Source organism: Carex rostrata, chromosome 6 (assembly GCF_964058835.1).
Source record: "Carex rostrata chromosome 6, lpCarRost1.2, whole genome shotgun sequence".
Lineage (NCBI taxonomy): Eukaryota > Viridiplantae > Streptophyta > Magnoliopsida > Poales > Cyperaceae > Carex > Carex rostrata.
In genome coordinates this window covers 6644956-6663015 of record NC_135923.1, presented here as the reverse complement: position 1 = coordinate 6663015, position 18060 = coordinate 6644956, and the positions used below count along the sequence as shown (strand labels likewise).

Below are 18060 nucleotides of genomic sequence, written 5' to 3'. Positions count from 1 at the left end.
TTGCGGAACTTTTAATCTGGTCCGTCCAATCCAAAACGAACGTACTAAATTAAAAACTCCCCATAACTCGCACGGAACGACTCCAGAGAATACTATTCCCCAGTATCGATTGCTTGTCACACCATATGGCTTCATTCTTCTTGCCACACAGATCCATCTCCAGCTTTCGTTAAACCCTAGCCCATGATCCGACAGACCCGACTAGATCTCACTCAAAGTCCAGCCCAACGTTTAGTCGCCAAGTTGCCTCTCTTTGCTCCGACCCTAAACCCGGCACAAGTTCTACTCTCCAACGAGAGGGTTTATCGCCGGAGCTGAGCACGCTCAAGCGTTCTTAGGAGCTTTTCAACCATCTTAACCGTAAGAGAGGTGAACCCTTCTCCTCTCCTTCCCTCTTTCTCTCCGTAAATTTTACCATTTATTAATCTCCATCAACGGAGAGCATTGTCAAGGAAGAGATGGGAAATTTGATTTTCTACCGCGTTTTTTTGAATTACGATAACTAAATGGGGGCACTTTCTATGACTTGATGTGGTTTTAGTTTCTTAATAATGTATGTTCTGTGTTTCAACGTGGAATTATTTCCTAATTTATTTTCTTATAATTTTCAATTGATTGTCTTTAACTGAACTCCTTGCTATATACATGTGCTGGTTAGAACTCAATCAGGAACTTGTATGTTAATTGCAGCCTTTCAAAGGTAGAGAAAAAAAAGGAAACGAGGTAATAAAAAGTAGGAGCAAATGGGTCGGCCGGAGCCTTGTGTCTTGTTTGCACAAACAATTTTGCATTCTCAACTTGATGAATATGTCGATGAGGTCAGTCATTAGTCAATTTTTTTTTTTGTCATACTCACTTGAGTTTTACTCTTTTGTTTTACTAACTCGACATAGTATTTTTTAACTAAACTATTCAGGTAACATTCTCCGAGCCAGTAGTGATCACTGCATGTGAATTTCTTGAGCAGAACGCATCTCCTTCTACCCCAAACGTATCTCTTGTTGGGTATGAAACTCTTTGCAATCTGTTTATTGTAATTTCACTTTTAACTATATCTGGAGAAGATGTTCAACATATCTTGTACTTTCAATCATGCTTAACATCTTTCTAGTTACCGAGGTTAATTCAAGCAAAAGTTACTGAATTACCTCTAACTTATACATTATCTCAAATAGAAGTTTCTATAACTTTAAAAATCTAGGTGTTAAGAGCCAAAAATATAGGTACTCCTGGCTTCAAAATGAAGGAAAATGAAGAGAAAACTACTTCCAGTTTTTTTTTTAAATTATGGAATGGAGTTGTAGCGCCTTTTCTTTACAAACTAGAAAATTAAAGTAAAAAAATTGAGGGGATGAAACCAAAGTTAACGTAACCTACGTAAATCTTTGGTATGGTTTAGTGGCCTTTGAAGAAAATTTCTCTATAATAAGATGTTTTTTTATCACATTTGTGATTTATCCAATGGCTGGGATTGGGAGTTGATTGCAAAGATGTCCGTGGCTGACTGCAAATATTAGAAATGCTGGGCTTAATTGCAGATTTGATAATATTAGTAGGTGTGTCACATGCAAAATTTCCCCCCTTTTGAGCCTTTCATTTGTTCATGCTCAGTGTATTGGTTTTGATTTTCTGTGTTGTTTTTATTCTACTTTGTACTGTAGAGCTACTTCACCTCCTTCATTTGCACTGGAGGTATTTGTACATTGCGAAGGGGAGTCTCGGTTCAGGCGACTCTGCCAACCTTTCCTCTACTCTCATTCTTCCTCTAATGTTTTGGAAGTTGAGGTAATTTTTTTTATTGTTCTCAATTGTTTTTTATTAACCAACAAATTATGCTATTGCTTGCATATTGCATCTCGAGATATGATTTTGTGACATCAAAACATTTTGTCCTGAGGACAGTCAAACTCAAACCTAACATATCTAAGCACAAATGAGAAACCTGTGCATAATGAGAAATATCACTTGCTCCCCATTTTCTTATTTTGTGTGAAATCATGCCTCATTATCCCTTGCTTTACTTGATATATTTGGACTTTCTTTTTTCTGAAAAAGAAAGTGGGAAAGTATTCATTGTATTTTTCTACTTTACAAGCTTTTGCTGATTTTCCTGTGCTCTTTTTGGGTACTTGTGATATGTTTGTTTTGAAGGGTCCTATTGATGTTCAAAGTTCTAGGGTCGTATATTGAATGAAACTGGCAGATCAGGTTCCATTGACAACGGGTTAACTTGACAAATCTGGCATATTTTAAAATCATTAGGAAAATATTTATAAATGGAAAAGAAAAGTTGGAAGACATGTTGGCCAGATTGGTTGTGTATCAACTTTGTCATTTTATATTCTCCATCAAAGGACATTAACTATAGACTAATTTCAAGTTGTTTGTTAGATAAGTGGTAAAATATGCATCAAATTCCATCATATTTCATGTCCATGATATAAATATAGTTTAGATCACATTCCAAATGTCCATTAAATTAGACAACTAGATTGTCAATTTAGTTCATTTTCATTGGATCCGACCCATATTTTATTACCCCCTTGATGAAAAAAATGAAGCAAAAAACCTTTTTCTTTTTCTTGGAATAATATAATAATAAAGACAGCTGATAACTGGTTTTCTCTTACTTGTCCCTTCTTCAATGCAGGCTATAGTAACAAGCCATCTGGTATTGCGAGGCACTTACCGCAGTTTGACCCTAGTAATTTATGGTAATACTGCAGAGGACCTTGGTCAATTCAATATTGAATTAGACCTTGATAATTCTCTAGCAAATGTAGTCTATTCACCATCTGAAGGGAAACTCGAAGATCTCCCTCCGGCATTGCACAGCTGCAGTAAAATCACACTCAATGAACCGTTGCCTCGTCTTAAATCACTAACTTTGCAATTCCCTGAATCAGACATATCAACTGAAGTCAGGCAGTTTTTGTGTCATGCCCTCAGAGCATGTGAGGATTGCAACTGGGTGAATTTTGATTTCAGCATGCTTAGTTCGGTTATCTCGTCAATTTCTTCCTTTGCCATGCTTAATATCGACATCTTACAAGAAACCTTGAGCTTGGGTTCTGAGAAATCAGTGCATGCTTTGGTTGAGGCTGAGGATCGGCTTTCACAAATTTGGAAAGAGTTTGGATTAATGGGATCGGATATAGAGTTTGATTTGTCAACAACTGAGCTGATTGGCATGTTTAGTCGCAGTTTCCCGTTCTTTAAAAGTGATGTTTTAGCTGATCATGCTTTGCTCTCTGAGGTGGATATAATTATTTTTTAGTTTAAATGCATTGTTGCTTTCTTTCGTAGATTCTTGTATTTCAATGTAATTTAATTTTCTGTTTGATTTGTTTCTCCTTTTTTATTCTTTTGTCAGAACAAAAGTTTGACCCTGTCTCTTGGGTTGGTGCTGCTCCTGTGTTGTTCAAAGGAGGGATGCTTCCATTTCATCAGCAATGGAGGAATGGACAAAATCATCCAGTTGTTGTCTCTTGAGATGCAGGAGTCTACCTTTTTGACGGTGCTTCTGGTTAGTATAGTCGAGTGTGCAACCCGGCATAAGATTGGATGTGAAGCGTTCCTTGGCTGGTGGCCACGTGGTGATGAGACCTTACCAGCCTGTGCTAGCCTAGGATACACTTTGCTATTGAAGCTGTTATTGGAGAAGCATAGACATGATATCGCCTCTATGGCCACCTATGTGTTGCACCGACTCCGCTTTTATGAAACCTTATCCAGATATGAGGTTAATTTTCTTCTCAAAAGAGACATGAATCGTCATGGCATCATTTCATGTTGATCTTTTTCTTTCTTTTCATTTTTTATTTTTTAGTGTAACATCCTCAATTTATAAATTTTCAGTCAGCCGTATTATCTGTACTGGCCAATCCACCTAACTATAGCTCAATTACCACTGAAGAAGCTGTTTCCTTTGTAGCAGTTAGTTCGCAGCTTGCACAACTTTCGGTAATTTCCACTTTTCTGATATGTTTTTATGTGTATCATCTCTTTTTATGGTGGGTTAATCATACGTAACACTGGTACAGAAATTGTTGAATATGTGTGGGCCTATTGAGGATCATTCGCCGGTTGGTTTTGCCAAAAAATTGCTCAATTCAGGGAGTTCTGATAGATTATTGTCTTCTAAAGCCACTATCAACTCCATTGCAAATTCCAAGTACAGCTTCACTCGATTTGATGTTGACAGCATCCTCTTGTCTCTTCTCAAGGTACTAATTCAACTTTTTCCTACATTTAAAAATCACGTGAAAGTATTTTTTTCTCGTTTTGGAAGTAATTTAACCTTATTTTTTTTCAAATAGGAGAAAGGATTTTTTCCTCTGTCAGCTGCACTGCTGTCATCTCCTATTTTACGGTCTGCAACTGCAATTGGTGCTGTTGCAAATGTTTTTGTGGAGAGTGCCACATCACTCGAGACGATTCTCCTTTCTCTTCTCCTATCACGTTCAGGTAATAATAGTGATAGCTTGTACTATGGCAACTGCATTTACCTCATGCAAATGAACAGGATCTCTAAAAAATATATGGTTTAAGGTAAAGCGCACATTCTGTGCTCTTCTTTTTTTGCCACATTTCCTTTCTAATGGTATGAAGCATATGCCAAGGAAATAGGTTACTAACTATATATAATAACTTGAGGACAATGAATTTACATATATGGGTGGTTGATTGTGTCTCTCTGGCTGCAGTAGAGAAGCAACACATTATTCTAAGTTCTTAACAAAAGTTGAAGTACATTTTACATGCATTTCTTTGAATATATTTAGAAGCATGCAAAGTAAGACATTTGGGCCAGTTATCCATGTTACACAATAAGCATTATTGTGCTATATTATTTACCAAAGATATGTGTGCATAAACATCTCTAACCAAGACAATTAATTTTGTTCGATCTGCTTTATAACAATTAGAAGGCATATCTTATTTTTTGGGAACTGAATCGTAAACAATATGGAGAAAAGCAATAATTATAGATTACTCATAAAAACGGGCTTTGCATGTGACAGATGCCACAAATTGATGTTAATTACTTGAGTTGACTACGCTCTTCAACTTCATCTAACAAGAAATTAAGATTAAGAGCCAATATAAGTAGTGCTTACATTGACTACACAAGTACCAGCTTTCCAATACAATCTTGTAGCCTGTTCAAGTGATATGCGACATTGTTACTCCAAAAATGCATGGGTTGTCAATATGATATACTATTTAATGCGCATAAAGCACTAACTCCAGTAGTGGAGTGGGCGCCTACTTTTTTTATGTCCGTACCATAGTCATTAGCAGCTTTCTTGCTATCTTAGAAATAAAAATATACTATTGGAAAGGTAAACATTTTGGTTTGGTTCAAATTGTTGTGCTGATAAAAAAAGACCTGTTAAAAGTATGATTGAACTGACTTTGCATCCATATGAAGGAATTAGGTTGATGGGGCATTAGTTCTTATCATTCCATCCTACTATTACTTTTGATCTTGAGGTGCTACAAAGTAATGTCATCTAAATATTAATGACTTTCCAGTCATTCTTGGTTCAAGGTGAAGTTCAACATATTGCCTTTCCGTGAATTTGATCACCTGCAATGTGTAAAAATATAGTCTTTCAAGACTTAAAGAAGTAAAGACAGTTAAATAATATGTTTTTTTTTTTTTAAAAAAAAAAAAATTCTGTAATTTGTTGTGCTTGTCAGCTGGTAGGAGGCTCTGATGTGACTATGTGATTTCATCCTAGGTCTTTCTGTGCTAAAAGAAATTGTAGATTTCCCTGAGTGATTATTATTAATGTAGGTTTTTGGTGTGAGCATTATCGGTACAGGTTAATATTGCCTGTTTTCTAAGCCTGTTGGCTTAATGTAGGACTTTTGTGTTTTTCTTTGGAGGTTACATTTTTTTGGAAGATCTGTTTCTGTACTGAACTTTTGTTGCCTGATCATTTTAATCATAGTATATAAAACAGGTCTCTATTATAATGAATGTGAAATTTAGTGTACATGAAAATAATATGCTTGAAAACAAATATCTGTGGGTGCTATGTAAAGTTTATGTTTGGGAGAGAATCACAAGAGCAACTTGTCAACTAATTCAGAATCAACTAATTGATTATGAATTGAGATTAACACAAGACATACGGATGATTGATTTCACAAATTCTGAGATTTTACCGGTATTGGTTTTTTAGAGTCAGGCATATACTGATCATGTATAACCTATTAAATATGAACAAAAATTAGAAAGAGTCACTTAAGTTCAAATCATGTTCAAGTACCTTTCCAAAAGGGATTAAATATTCCACATAAAATATTGGTCAATAAAAATAAACAATTTATATTATTCTTAGACCAAAATAATATAGTAAATGGATGAAGGTTGTGGTGTCTTGTTAGCAATTTCTGATAAGGAATTTATGCTTGATTGAAAGGTTTTTCTTTTTTTAGAGAAAGGCATATAGTGATCATGTATAACCTATTAAATATGAACAGAAACGGGAATTAGTCACATGGGTTCATATTGTGTTCATATACTTTGCCAAAAGGGATTAAACATTTCTCGTAAATCTTTGGTCAACACCAAAAATAAAAATAGACATTTCTATTATCTTAGACCAAAATAATAAAAAGCAGCAAACACATGAAAGGTGTCTGTGTATTATTAGCAATGGTGTAAAGATGGAGTGTAACAGAGTGAGGTTGAGGGACGTATGAGTTAAGAGTCTTGGAGACCTATGAAACCGCATATAAAAGATAAAAGATTAATTTAAAAAAATTAGTGTTGCATGATCAAGTACCTGTTTTGGCTGCTTTTTATTTCATACCATGAATAGCAAGGGAGTTTTGAGCCACCTGATTTGTATTCTATGGTTCTGACTGGAATCCCAGGGATAATCTGGATTAATCATACCCCAACCCCATACGAGACATCAGTGATGTGGATCCAGTCTTATTCCTTCATAGGAATCCCAGGTCCTGTTTCCACTTGTGAAGAAAGCAACACATACAAAAACACAGGCACATAAAGTGCCAAAGGATGTCACATATGTGGAACTTCCTCCATGATGTATCAAGTGTTTGTTTGGCCAAGTGGCACTTGCGTGTCAAACGGGGTTTATAGAAATAACAGATATCGTGATACTATGACAACTTTGTACTGTTTTCTTATTATTTTTGTTTTTTGTTTTTCAGGCTTGACATTCCTACTTGATCAGGCTGAAGTGACAGAACTTGTAGTTTTCTCTCTCAAAGAAGTGGAAGATTCGAATAAAGCAGAATGCATGACTCTCAGGCAGGCATTTGTTCTTCTGTCGAAAGGGTTCTTTTGCCATCCTCAAGATGTTGCCACGATAATTGAACTCCACATTCAAGTGGTTTGTTTTCTAACACAAAATTTTTGACTGCTGGAAACACCTGAGAGAAGTTGTCTAATTTATTTATGGTGTATGCTGTCAGGCAAGTCTTGTTGATCGATTGCTTGTGGTTGCTCCAAATTCTGACGAACTGCTTTGGCTTTTGTGGGAACTCTGTGCTATCTCCAGGTTTATTACTTCATCTCTTGATTAGAATACTTGTCTAATTCATGTCCCATACCATACATCAATTATGGTATTGCCTACAGTACTAACTGCTTATACAGAAATGGTTTCTTGCTGAACTAGTACTGAAATGACCAGTTGATTAGTTGCATACAATACTGGTACTCAGATGGGCAATGTATGTATGAAATTTTCTTGAAGCAATTATCTTATTTAATGCAGGTCTGACACTGGTCGTCAAGCATTGTTAGCCATAGGCTATTTTCCCGAGGTAACTTCGTAAAATCAAAGTTATCTTATTTGTATGGATTGGAATGGATTGAGAAAAAGGAAATTTGGTTATATGAGCCTTTTGATTTGTTATATAGGCAGTGTCAGTTCTGCTGGATGCTTTGCGCTCATACAAAGATCAAGACCAAGCTGCTCCTACTAGTGGTACAGCATTTTCTTTTTAATTGTTATAGGCCTTATGTGATCAAATTAACCCGCCATAAGAATCTGAAATATTTTTTCAATTTAAGGAGATGTGTCGTCTATAGGTATGTATTTATTATAGTACTATTTACTAATTAAGAACTAGCCTCATATAAAGAAATTTGTTTTTCATTGTCCTCATTATTCATTGTTTTCTATGTATATATATCTAAGTAATGAATTTACTCGCACTCCTACATTTGTTTGCTTATGTATTCAAAGTGCAGTAATTCATTTGGTCAAATCATATTATAGGATCATCATCATCTCTCAGCCTTGCTATCTTCCACTCTGCTGCTGAGATTTTTGAAGTGCTTGTCACTGATTCAACTGCTTGGTCACTTCACTCCTGGATTGGAATTGCAGTTGATCTTCATAAGGCTCTCCATTTGTCATCCCCAGGATCAAACCGAAAGGATGCCCCAATACGTTTGCTTGAGTGGATAGATGCTGGGGTTGTTTACCATAGGTATGTACCTGACTCGTATATGTTTGCAGTAGTGCTTTGTTTGTGAAAGGTCTTAATCATACTTGGAGCTGATAGTCATTTGATATGAAAAATTAAAAGAACCATTGTTCCCTTCGGTTCTGATATTGTCACAAGGTATCAAATTAGTTAGCGTGATATGTACAAGTGTAATAAATGTTGGAAGCTTGTGCATAAAGTTGTCAATTTTTTGTATTAAAAGTGAAACTGAGTATAACAATTTTAAAGCATATCCATATTTTTGTGAGCTTTTACTTGCACTCCAGTCCAGAAAATGAAGGAATAAGCACTTGACTGTAACTTGGATAAGTAGATGCCGCTAATATGCCAGGAATATGAGCTGCACTAACCAATCTTTCTCTAAAAATTTAAGTGATGTTGACACTATTCCATGTCATTTAAAAATAAACACCAGAATATCTCCTAAAGTTGTAGAAATGATATTCTGATCTACAAGCAAAGACAAGGTGAAGTACTTTTTAGAACAAGGTTTTGGTAAATTACCAAAATGTTCCTAGGACTAACTGCAAAGTTTGTACTTCTAATTCACAGGAACGGCGCTATTGGCCTCCTCCGATATGCGGCAGTCTTAGCATCTGGCGGAGATGCACACTTGTCCTCTGGGAGCGTGCTTGTGTCAGACTCAATTGATGCAGAGATGGTGGTATCCGATCCTACTATTGACTCAGATGGCCACATCATTGACAACCTCCTTGGAAAGCTTGTCTCAGACAAGTTCTTTGAGGGTTCTGACCTCAGAAGCACTTCTATCGCACAACTCACCACTGCTTTTCGTATCCTTGCCTTTATTTCAGAGGATCCTGTAAGAGCCATATAGTTTCTCTATCTTTGTTGTTTGGCCATCTACATCTAATATTTCAAGTGTCAACAAATAACATCTTGTATAAATTCAAGGTCACAGCAATGACTAAAATGGCCCTAAAAATTCTCCTTAGAAGTAATGCATCCTATAAAGTTAGGGTTAAAATGGTAAAATATTTGTTAAATTTGTTTGGTTTGATTGCCATGGCAGAAATGCTAGCTCCTATTTACAGACAAATATTTGGTGTTATTCGAGTTTTTTTTTTCCTTTTGTGGCACTAGTCATATATAATGGCGTGGCAGTATGAAATGGTTGTTTTTGTGGGTTTTATCTTATACTTGTGTCTTTTTAGGCATGTTTGTGCAAATGTGTGGGATGTTTTGAACTGATCTCTAATTACACCTGATGTAGGCAATCGCTACTACTCTTTTTGAAGAAGGTGCCATCACACTTATTTATGTAGTCTTGGTTCATTGCAAATATATGCTTGAGCGTTTGTCAAATAGTTATGGTAAGTCGCTTATACTCAATTCAAGCTATATGGTTTGGCCAGAAAGCTTGACTTAAGATGTGATTTTTACATAATTAAAATGACTTAATTTTTGGCATCTTTTGATGTTTTAGATTACCTGGTTGATGAAGGAGCAGAGTTGAGCTCTACAGCAGATTTGCTTTTGGACCGCAGTCATGAACAAGAGCTGATTGATCTCATGATCCCCTCTCTTCTTTTGCTGATTCATGTCTTAGGAAAATTACAAGTAAGCCTTGTATTTTATTAACTTTCGGTGCATAACTTAATCTGGAGATCAGTTGTAAGATGCATGTGTATTTTAATGATTTTTTATTGTTCAGGAAACAAAGGAGGTTTATCGCAACAAGAAGTTACTCAAAGCTCTGCTCCAGTTGCATCGTGAAATCAGGTAATGAAGTATCATGTTGTTGTTTAATTTTTAATATTTTCATCTGTATAATTTATTCTGGTTGTTTTGTCCTTCTTTATCATAGCCCAAAGCTGGCAGCTTGTGCGGCAGATCTGTCTTTTCCTAGCTCTGCACTAGGTTTGGGTGCTGTGTGCCATCTTATCACATCGGCAGTTGCTTTCTGGCCAGTATTTGGCTGGGCCCCCAATCTCTTTCACCGCCTTTTAGAAAATGTCACTGCTAAGCTGCCTGTGGGCCCCAAGGATGCTTCCAGTATGCTTTCACTCCTGGTATGCTTCTCCCATGAACTTCTGTCATTTCTTTTGTACATCTCATTTTTTTCATGGATGATACACTGCTGTTTTGTTAACTGTAATTTTTTGCATTGAAAGGGCGACTTACTTCCGGATGAAGGTATTTGGCAATGGAGAAGTGAAATTCCTCCATTAAGTGCTGTCAGAAACCTCAGCATTGCGTCAATTTTGGGTCCCCTGGGTGAAAAAGAGGTCAACTGGTACATGCACCAGAACCATCTAAACCAGTTGCTCGCACAACTAACTCCACAGCTCGAGAGTATCTCACTGGTGGTTCTAAATTTTTCTACTTCGGTGCGTACATCCCTTCTAATAATTTTTGGTACTCTTGTGTCATTATATTTTTCTCTACTTGGGTGCTTACATTCCTTCTAATAATCTATGGGACTCTTGTGTAACAATATTTTTCTCTACTTTGGTGCATAGATCCCTTTTAATAATCTATGGTACTCTTGTTAATGATGTTTATATAATTGATAAATTTTTCATACTCAGTGCTTGATGGTGATGCAAGACATGCTTCGGGTTTTTATAGTCCGTCTTTCATGTCAAAGGATGGAGGGTGCAACTGTTCTTCTAGACCCTATATTCTCTTGGTTGAATGATCTGGCCAACCAAACAATGCTCTCAGATATGGAGGCTTTTAAGGTACATGTTGTATACGTGGCTGATTGGTGTACACTAAAATCTACACATATATAATTATGAACATGTGCGTACACTCTGATTGTGCAGGTGCATCAGCTGCTTCAATTTCTTGCTGGCTTGTTGGAGCACCCAAAAGCCAAGGTTAGTCAGTTCATCTTCAATATCACAGCACTGTTATTGTGGGCCCAGCTGTAATGTTTTGTTAGCTGAAGCTTCCTCTTTCATTGTTTTTAAACTTAGGAAATTGTCTGTAAGATGGGTGCTATGAGGACACTATGGAGCATTCTAGACAGGTGCCAACTGCACTCTACAAGTGTTACACCTTACAGTTGGAGGATTCCTTTACTGAAGTCCTTGGCTCTCATCTTAAGTTCCCAGCCTTCTAATGATTTAACGCAAACTGAGTGAGTTCATTATATGCTACATTTATTATATTTTTAAAGACGGTTGTAATGTTGTTTTTTTAATTTTGGTTTTGTGAATATAGGCACAAGGATGATGATTGTGTCAGTGTCAACGATTACTCCTTGCTTCTCTCCCATCTATCAAATCTTTTCCAGGTTTTTGGTTTATTTCTGATGCTTCTGTCTCAGCGTTTTTTTTTTTTTTTTCCATTGGCTACATGTTAATTTATTTATTTCCTGAAAATATGAAAATCAGGGTCTGTCGGTGGGGAAGGAGATGTTAGCATGTGCACTTACATTCAAGGATGTCGTCTTGTCTGATCAAGGGAGAAGTGCACTGGCGTTAATGCTTTCTCATATCCAATCAGCCAGTCAACAAGAGCAGGAAAGAAAAGGGTGGCAGCGGTCCCCACCTTTACTAAGGTGCTTCGAGAAGCTTTCAAGATCTCATGATTTGACTGAAGCTCGACCTGATATTCTGGTAGAAATTATCTATGCACTATCACTTGGCACCATCTCCCTTCTCTTGGACAATGAGTGGTGAGCTTTCTTTTATTGTTGCTTGCATGTGCATGTTAGGTTTTCAATTCAGTTATATTATGTTGATACTGCAGCTGTCAGATATGGTATCATGAAAGTCTATGTATTACTCTGCTTGCGTGCACTCACTCTACATATCAGGAGATTGATTTTTTTTATATATATATATATTTTGTGCATAGTTCTTCTCTTGGTAGTTTGGAGGGAATCACAATGCTGAAGCTCCTTTTCGGACTCTCGAGTGATTTGGATCCCGGTTCAGATTCTTACAATGAGAAGCTGAGCCATATCTTAAAATTAATAAAGGCACTTGAAATAAAGATCTGTGAAGATAGCAGCTCAAGTGTTACTATTGATAAATCACTCTCACACCAGGTATAGCATTAATTCATGTAACATTTCTTACAGTATTTGCCAGGAATATCAATCTCCCACTGAGTATACACAAATTCATTCCACCAAGTTGTCTCAGTTAGTGCTTGCATGTATGCTGTTACTGTCTGGACTTCTGGTACCAAAACGTTATTATCCTGTACATTGCTGGTCCGGTTGCCGGTTCAGCATCCCTTCCCGGTGTTGTCTAGTTCGTTTAGACATTTGCTAACGGGTTACCCGTTACGGGTAGGACGGGTAAAGGGGTAGGTCGGGTACGGGTAAAACCCGTAACGGGTAGACGGGTAATTTTTCCAAAACCTCTATCCGGTCCGTTTATTACCCGTACCCGTTGCGGGTTGACAGGTACCGCAGGTACGGATCCGGGTATCCGGGTACGGGTCCGGTCCGCCCGGTTTTTTTTTTCTGTTTTTTCCCTTTTTTTTCTGTTTTTTTCAAAAAAATTCAAATTTTTTTGAAGTGAAACGGGTCGGGTACGGGTAACGGGTACGGGTATGCGGGTAGATGGGTACGGGTATGCGGGTAGATGGGTACGGGTAACGGGTACGGGTAGACGGGTACAGGTATAACGGGTTTTTTTTCAAATTAGGTTGTCCGGTCCGTTTATTACCCGTACCCGTCTACCCGTTTGTACCCGGGCAACGGGTACGGGTACCACGGGTAACGGGTACGGGCCGGGCAAAACGGGTTCTACCCGTTCCGGGTTTAGCAAATGCCTAAGTTCCTTGCTTATTTTTTGTTTCCTAAATTTATCTGTTTTCCAGGCCAAGGCAGCCTTGAGATTAATTTCAAATATCCTCGAAACATCAGATCCACCTCTCAATCTAGCTTCCACAAATCTCAAAGAACAGCTGGTACCCCCAAGTGACACTGCCAGAGCAGTCGTCATGACAGCACAGCTAATACCCTCTACCGCTAGTTCAGTACAATCAATTACCAATGAACCTTCCCTCTTCTTTTCAAATGCATGGAGATCCATATCAAATTCAGGGAAAGAAGAGGAAGAATCCATATATTTAGGGTTTATGGAGAAGTTTGTGTGGGAACTCCCACAAACTGCACAATCAGCAAGGCGCCGACTTGCATTGGGAGGTGAGCCACCAGCTAAGCGACTTCGTGAAGGACCTGAAACTGTGAGTTCGTTTTCTAGAGGGACTAGCTTGGCAAATACCCCAACCCAAACAGGCCCCACGCGCAGGGACACGTTTCGTCAGAGGAAGCCCAACACGAGCCGGCCGCCTTCCATGCATGTAGATGATTATGTGGCTAGAGAGAGAAACATAGATGGAACCAGCATTGGGTCAAATGCGGTTGTTTCGACTCAACGTGGCCGCCCCCCATCAATTCATGTTGACGAGTTCATTGCACGGCAGAAGCAGAACTCTGCAGTCATCCCCATGGGTCCCAGCACACCTGCCGATGCACCTCAAATCAAGGGGTCATCACCTGTTGTTAGCAAAAATAATAACAGTGAAGGTGACACTGACAAGGCGGACAAGCCACGTCAGGCCAAGGCTGATTTATTTGATGAGCAGGAGATAGATATAGATATTGATGAGTCAGGGTCTGATGACAAGGGCCTGTTTCCCCATACGGATGATAATCTCCAGCTTCCTCCTGTCGTCACTGGAGAGAACTCCCCAGATTCAGTAGAGACCCGGACAATGCGGAGCCCACTCGCCAGACCTGAAAAGGAGAGCAGCAGTGCCCACAATTCTTTGGAGAGACATGAAAAACAGGTGGTGGCCTCTCCTGTTACTCAGCCACACATGGGGCCGCAACCTCCGTCAGGGCCTTTACCAGGTCGATCAGGTCCCCCTCCTAATAATCAGCCACCACTGCCTCCGATGCCGCCGCCTGCCCGTGCCATGTCAGGCCCAGGTCAAGGTTTGGACCAGATGCAGAATAATTCGATGCCTTTTGGCAATCCTTTGAGGGGTCTGGCACCGCCTATTCCTGGCGGTTTCCCGCTTCAGCCCTCTGATGTCAACATTCCCAATGCACTTATGGGGCTCCAGGTAAACTTATAAGGAGATATTTATCATTATTTTTCTTAGTTCTGCCTTCTAGTCCCGTTGGAATTTTTTTTTTTTTGGGAAGTATTGATTTGAATTATCAATTTTGCTTCGCACAGTTCTACCATACTAACTGCTAGCCAATCATGTTCTCCTTGAGAGTTCTGAAAAGGAAGAATAAAATATTCTTCTATGGAACATGAATTTTGACGATGGAAAAATGTTTATATTTTTAGTTATAAATGCTATATTTAAGTAGTATCCATCCTTGTAAGTTGTAAGTTGTAACAAATGTTAATTTTCATGCATGATTATTACAGTTCCAGCAAGAGAATATTCTACAAGCAAATGCTATGCTCAATTCTGAAGCCAACAAATTCCCATGGAACTTCAATTCTGGTGGAATTCCTATGAGGCCCATGCCTCCACTACCCACACAACCTTATTCAAACCCATTAACCCATTTACAACAAGCCCTGGGTAATGACCCGAGCCTCGCAAATATACCTGCATCCCACCCATTTGCTTCCCTCATTATGAACCGACCCATGCAAGTGGGCCCCTCCTCGTCAGGTATGCCCCAACAGCGAGCCCCACCACCACCTCCACCCTCAGTACCACACCCATCACAGACAATGCAGCAGCAGTCGCTGGGGTTTACACAGGTCCCCCTAGGGTTTCCGCAGCAACTCCAGTTCCCACAACTACAGCAGCTGTACTACCAAAATCAGCAAATGGGAGCTAGGCCTCCGGCTCCCGTGTCAGGTCATGCCGATCCAGTTCAAGTCCAGTTACCTAACAGTCAAACAAATCATGGTGGTCAAACCAGCAGCTCAAGTCTGCAACAGCAGGATTCAGCCGCAGCTCTGCAGCAGTATTTCTCTTCTCCTGAGGCAATCCAGGTACTTTTGTTAACTTATTTTGGACACTGTACTTGTGGATGATGATGGATTGTTTTAAGCATAATTTTAATAACCTTTTTTTTGGGTTTTTTCGTGTGGCAGTCATTACTGAGTGATCGGGATAAGCTTTGCCAGCTTTTGGAAACGCACCCCAAGTTAATGCAGATGCTCCAGGTTTCATTTGAAAACTTAATTAAATACATTATATTTGTTTATTGCCTCTTATGCTGAGTTATTTTTTTGTCTTTATTTTTTTTTTGCTGAATCAGGACAAATTGGGTCAGCTGTAACTGCAATAAACGGCGAGGGGTAACCATTGATTCCAGCTTGTATGCGAGGAAAATATATCATTTTTGTATAAATTTAAAAAAGATGGGCACTATGCTGTTTTTTTTTTTTTTTTCTCTTGCGCTATGATCAAGGAGATCTGCTGTAGAACTCTTATGAGCAAGCATGAGATGTGTAATATTGTACATTAGATATTTATTGTTTAATATGTGAATAACCTTAGATTCGGCCTTTTCTTTTGACCACGCAAGTCATGATATGCTTATTGTTCTGTTTCTGTTTCTGTTTCTGTTTCTGTTTCTGTTTCTGTTAATATTTATCTTTAGCATTGTCTCAGTTCTATTATCTTTCCGTAACAAATAATGATGATTTGTCTTTTATTTGTGGGACCCTTGAAGGTCTACATATGGACATAAAAGAGTCAAATTCTACTTAGAAAATCAGGAATTGTTTGAAAAAATATACTCCAGAGTAAGCCCCATGCGAGCTCGGGATGGCTATCACTTCTATGCGGACGATACCGCGTCTACGTAACTGCTATTCGACTATTTGTGAGTTTGACTAGTATAATATTAATTAATATTAGTATCATTTCAGTTTATATAACATTAATTCTAAAACTTATTAAATTAACTTTGAATGATTAATTTAAACTGTTCAAACTATTGTACATTATGAGTGATGCGTTTACATACAATTTTTTTATATTTTCGAGTTATTTTAGTATCAAATTAAGCAGTAAAAATATTGAAAAATTAATGTATTAAAATTAACTTAAAAACTCACACATTTGACTACTTGACTTAATACTCAACAAATTCGAAAAGTAATAAATTTTTCATGTAAACACAACTAATGAAGTAAATCGGTTTGAACGGCTTAGATTCACCGTTTGAAGTCGATTTAATATATTTTAGAGTTGATTTTATATAGGTTGAAATGACACAGATGTTATACTAGTCAAACTCATTTGTCTGACCACGTTACCGCTCTCACATTATGGTCACCGGATGACCTATACAAACCCCAAAATACGACTGAGTTAAGAGAGGACTTTCCATACGCGAGGTAACATATGATCTCTCTCTCCGAGATAGAACGTATCAACTGTGCTAACAGATAATAATTTTTTTAAATGAGAAATGTTCTGGTACTCGGAGCCATCAAATCCGAGCTCGTCTCCGAACTGGTTTAACTGACCGATGTTTGTTAATTTGCTATTAATTAACGCACCAATGTTTTAACACATTGCTATTGTACATTGATTGCTTTAAATGTTAGTTTTGCACGGTTTTGTCTTGCGCTTTAATTTCGTGGACAGTCTGTTAGGAGGAGTTGTAATCACTAATCCCCGAGCTAGTCCCCCAGCTTATTAATAGTCATGTAATCATTAATTAACTAGTTACTTGAACGTACTTTAAAGTACTTTAAAGTACAATTTAAACCCAGTTAGCTCGGGGACGCAATGGGGGATTGGTTCTAATTTTAATTATGCAAATTAACAGCGTTTGATATTTAATAACTAAAAATACATTCTCCATTTTGAACAAGTAATCCATTAAATGAAGACTTTTCAATGTTTGTAAACACATATTTATATGCTTTAAAATGTGTTTGAAGAATAAGCTTTAAAATGTGTTTGTAAACACAGGTTTATTTGTTTGTAACACAGGTAAACACAGGTTTATATTCTTAAAATGTGTTTGTAAACACAGGTTTATATGTTTGTAACAAATTTTTCAATGTTTGTAAACACAGGTTTATATGCTTTAAAATGTGTTTGTAAACACAGATTTATATGTTTGTAACAAATTTTTCAATGTTTGTAAACACAGGTTTATATGTTTTAAAATGTGTTTGTAAACACAGGTTTATATGTTTGTAACAAATTTTTCAATGTTTGTAAACACAGGTTTATATGTTTTAAAATGTGTTTGTAAACACAGGTTTATATGCACAAATTTTTATTGCTTTGTTTATGTTGTTTTCTTGCCAGTATATATTGATTTACTTGCTTTATACACAGGTTTATATGCTTTAAAATGTGTTTGAAGAATAAGCTTTAAAATGTGTTTGTAAACACATGTTTATATGTTTGTAAACACATGTTTATATGTTTGTAAACACAGATTTTTCAATGTTTGTAAATACAGGTTTATATGCTTTAAAATGTGTTTGTAAACACAGGTTTATATACACAAATTTTCAATGCTTTGTTTATGTTGTTTGCTTGCCAGTACATATTGGTTTACATGCTTTACTTGTTCACATGTACTGTTCCTGGCACATTCTGCACAAATGAATAAAATTT

The 18060-nt window shown here is 37.5% G+C and overlaps 1 protein-coding gene across 3 annotated transcripts; it reads left to right on the top strand.

Annotated features, from left to right (window-relative positions):
• The first annotated feature begins 204 nt into the window (after positions 1 to 204).
• Positions 205 to 15971, top strand: EMB2016 (mRNA methyltransferase EMB2016). 3 transcript variants are annotated; one of them, XM_078303321.1, is made up of 30 exons: positions 205 to 369; positions 691 to 818; positions 917 to 1005; positions 1662 to 1785; positions 2651 to 3256; positions 3374 to 3742; positions 3859 to 3963; positions 4044 to 4226; positions 4320 to 4467; positions 7195 to 7376; positions 7459 to 7544; positions 7764 to 7812; positions 7910 to 7976; positions 8271 to 8484; positions 9055 to 9325; positions 9737 to 9836; positions 9950 to 10083; positions 10178 to 10245; positions 10331 to 10535; positions 10638 to 10853; positions 11055 to 11207; positions 11295 to 11348; positions 11448 to 11611; positions 11695 to 11767; positions 11868 to 12151; positions 12334 to 12526; positions 13309 to 14562; positions 14880 to 15461; positions 15564 to 15635; positions 15731 to 15971. In XM_078303321.1, exons 2-30 carry the CDS (start codon positions 744 to 746, stop codon positions 15749 to 15751), a joined length of 6141 nt encoding a protein of 2046 aa, XP_078159447.1. In that variant the 5' UTR covers positions 205 to 369; positions 691 to 743; the 3' UTR covers positions 15752 to 15971. The 3 variants fall into 3 exon arrangements, with proteins under 3 accessions (XP_078159447.1, XP_078159449.1, XP_078159448.1); XM_078303323.1 differs by having other exon boundaries at positions 243 to 369; positions 659 to 818; XM_078303322.1 differs by having other exon boundaries at positions 264 to 369; positions 670 to 818.
• Positions 15972 to 18060: the final 2089 nt, after the last annotated feature.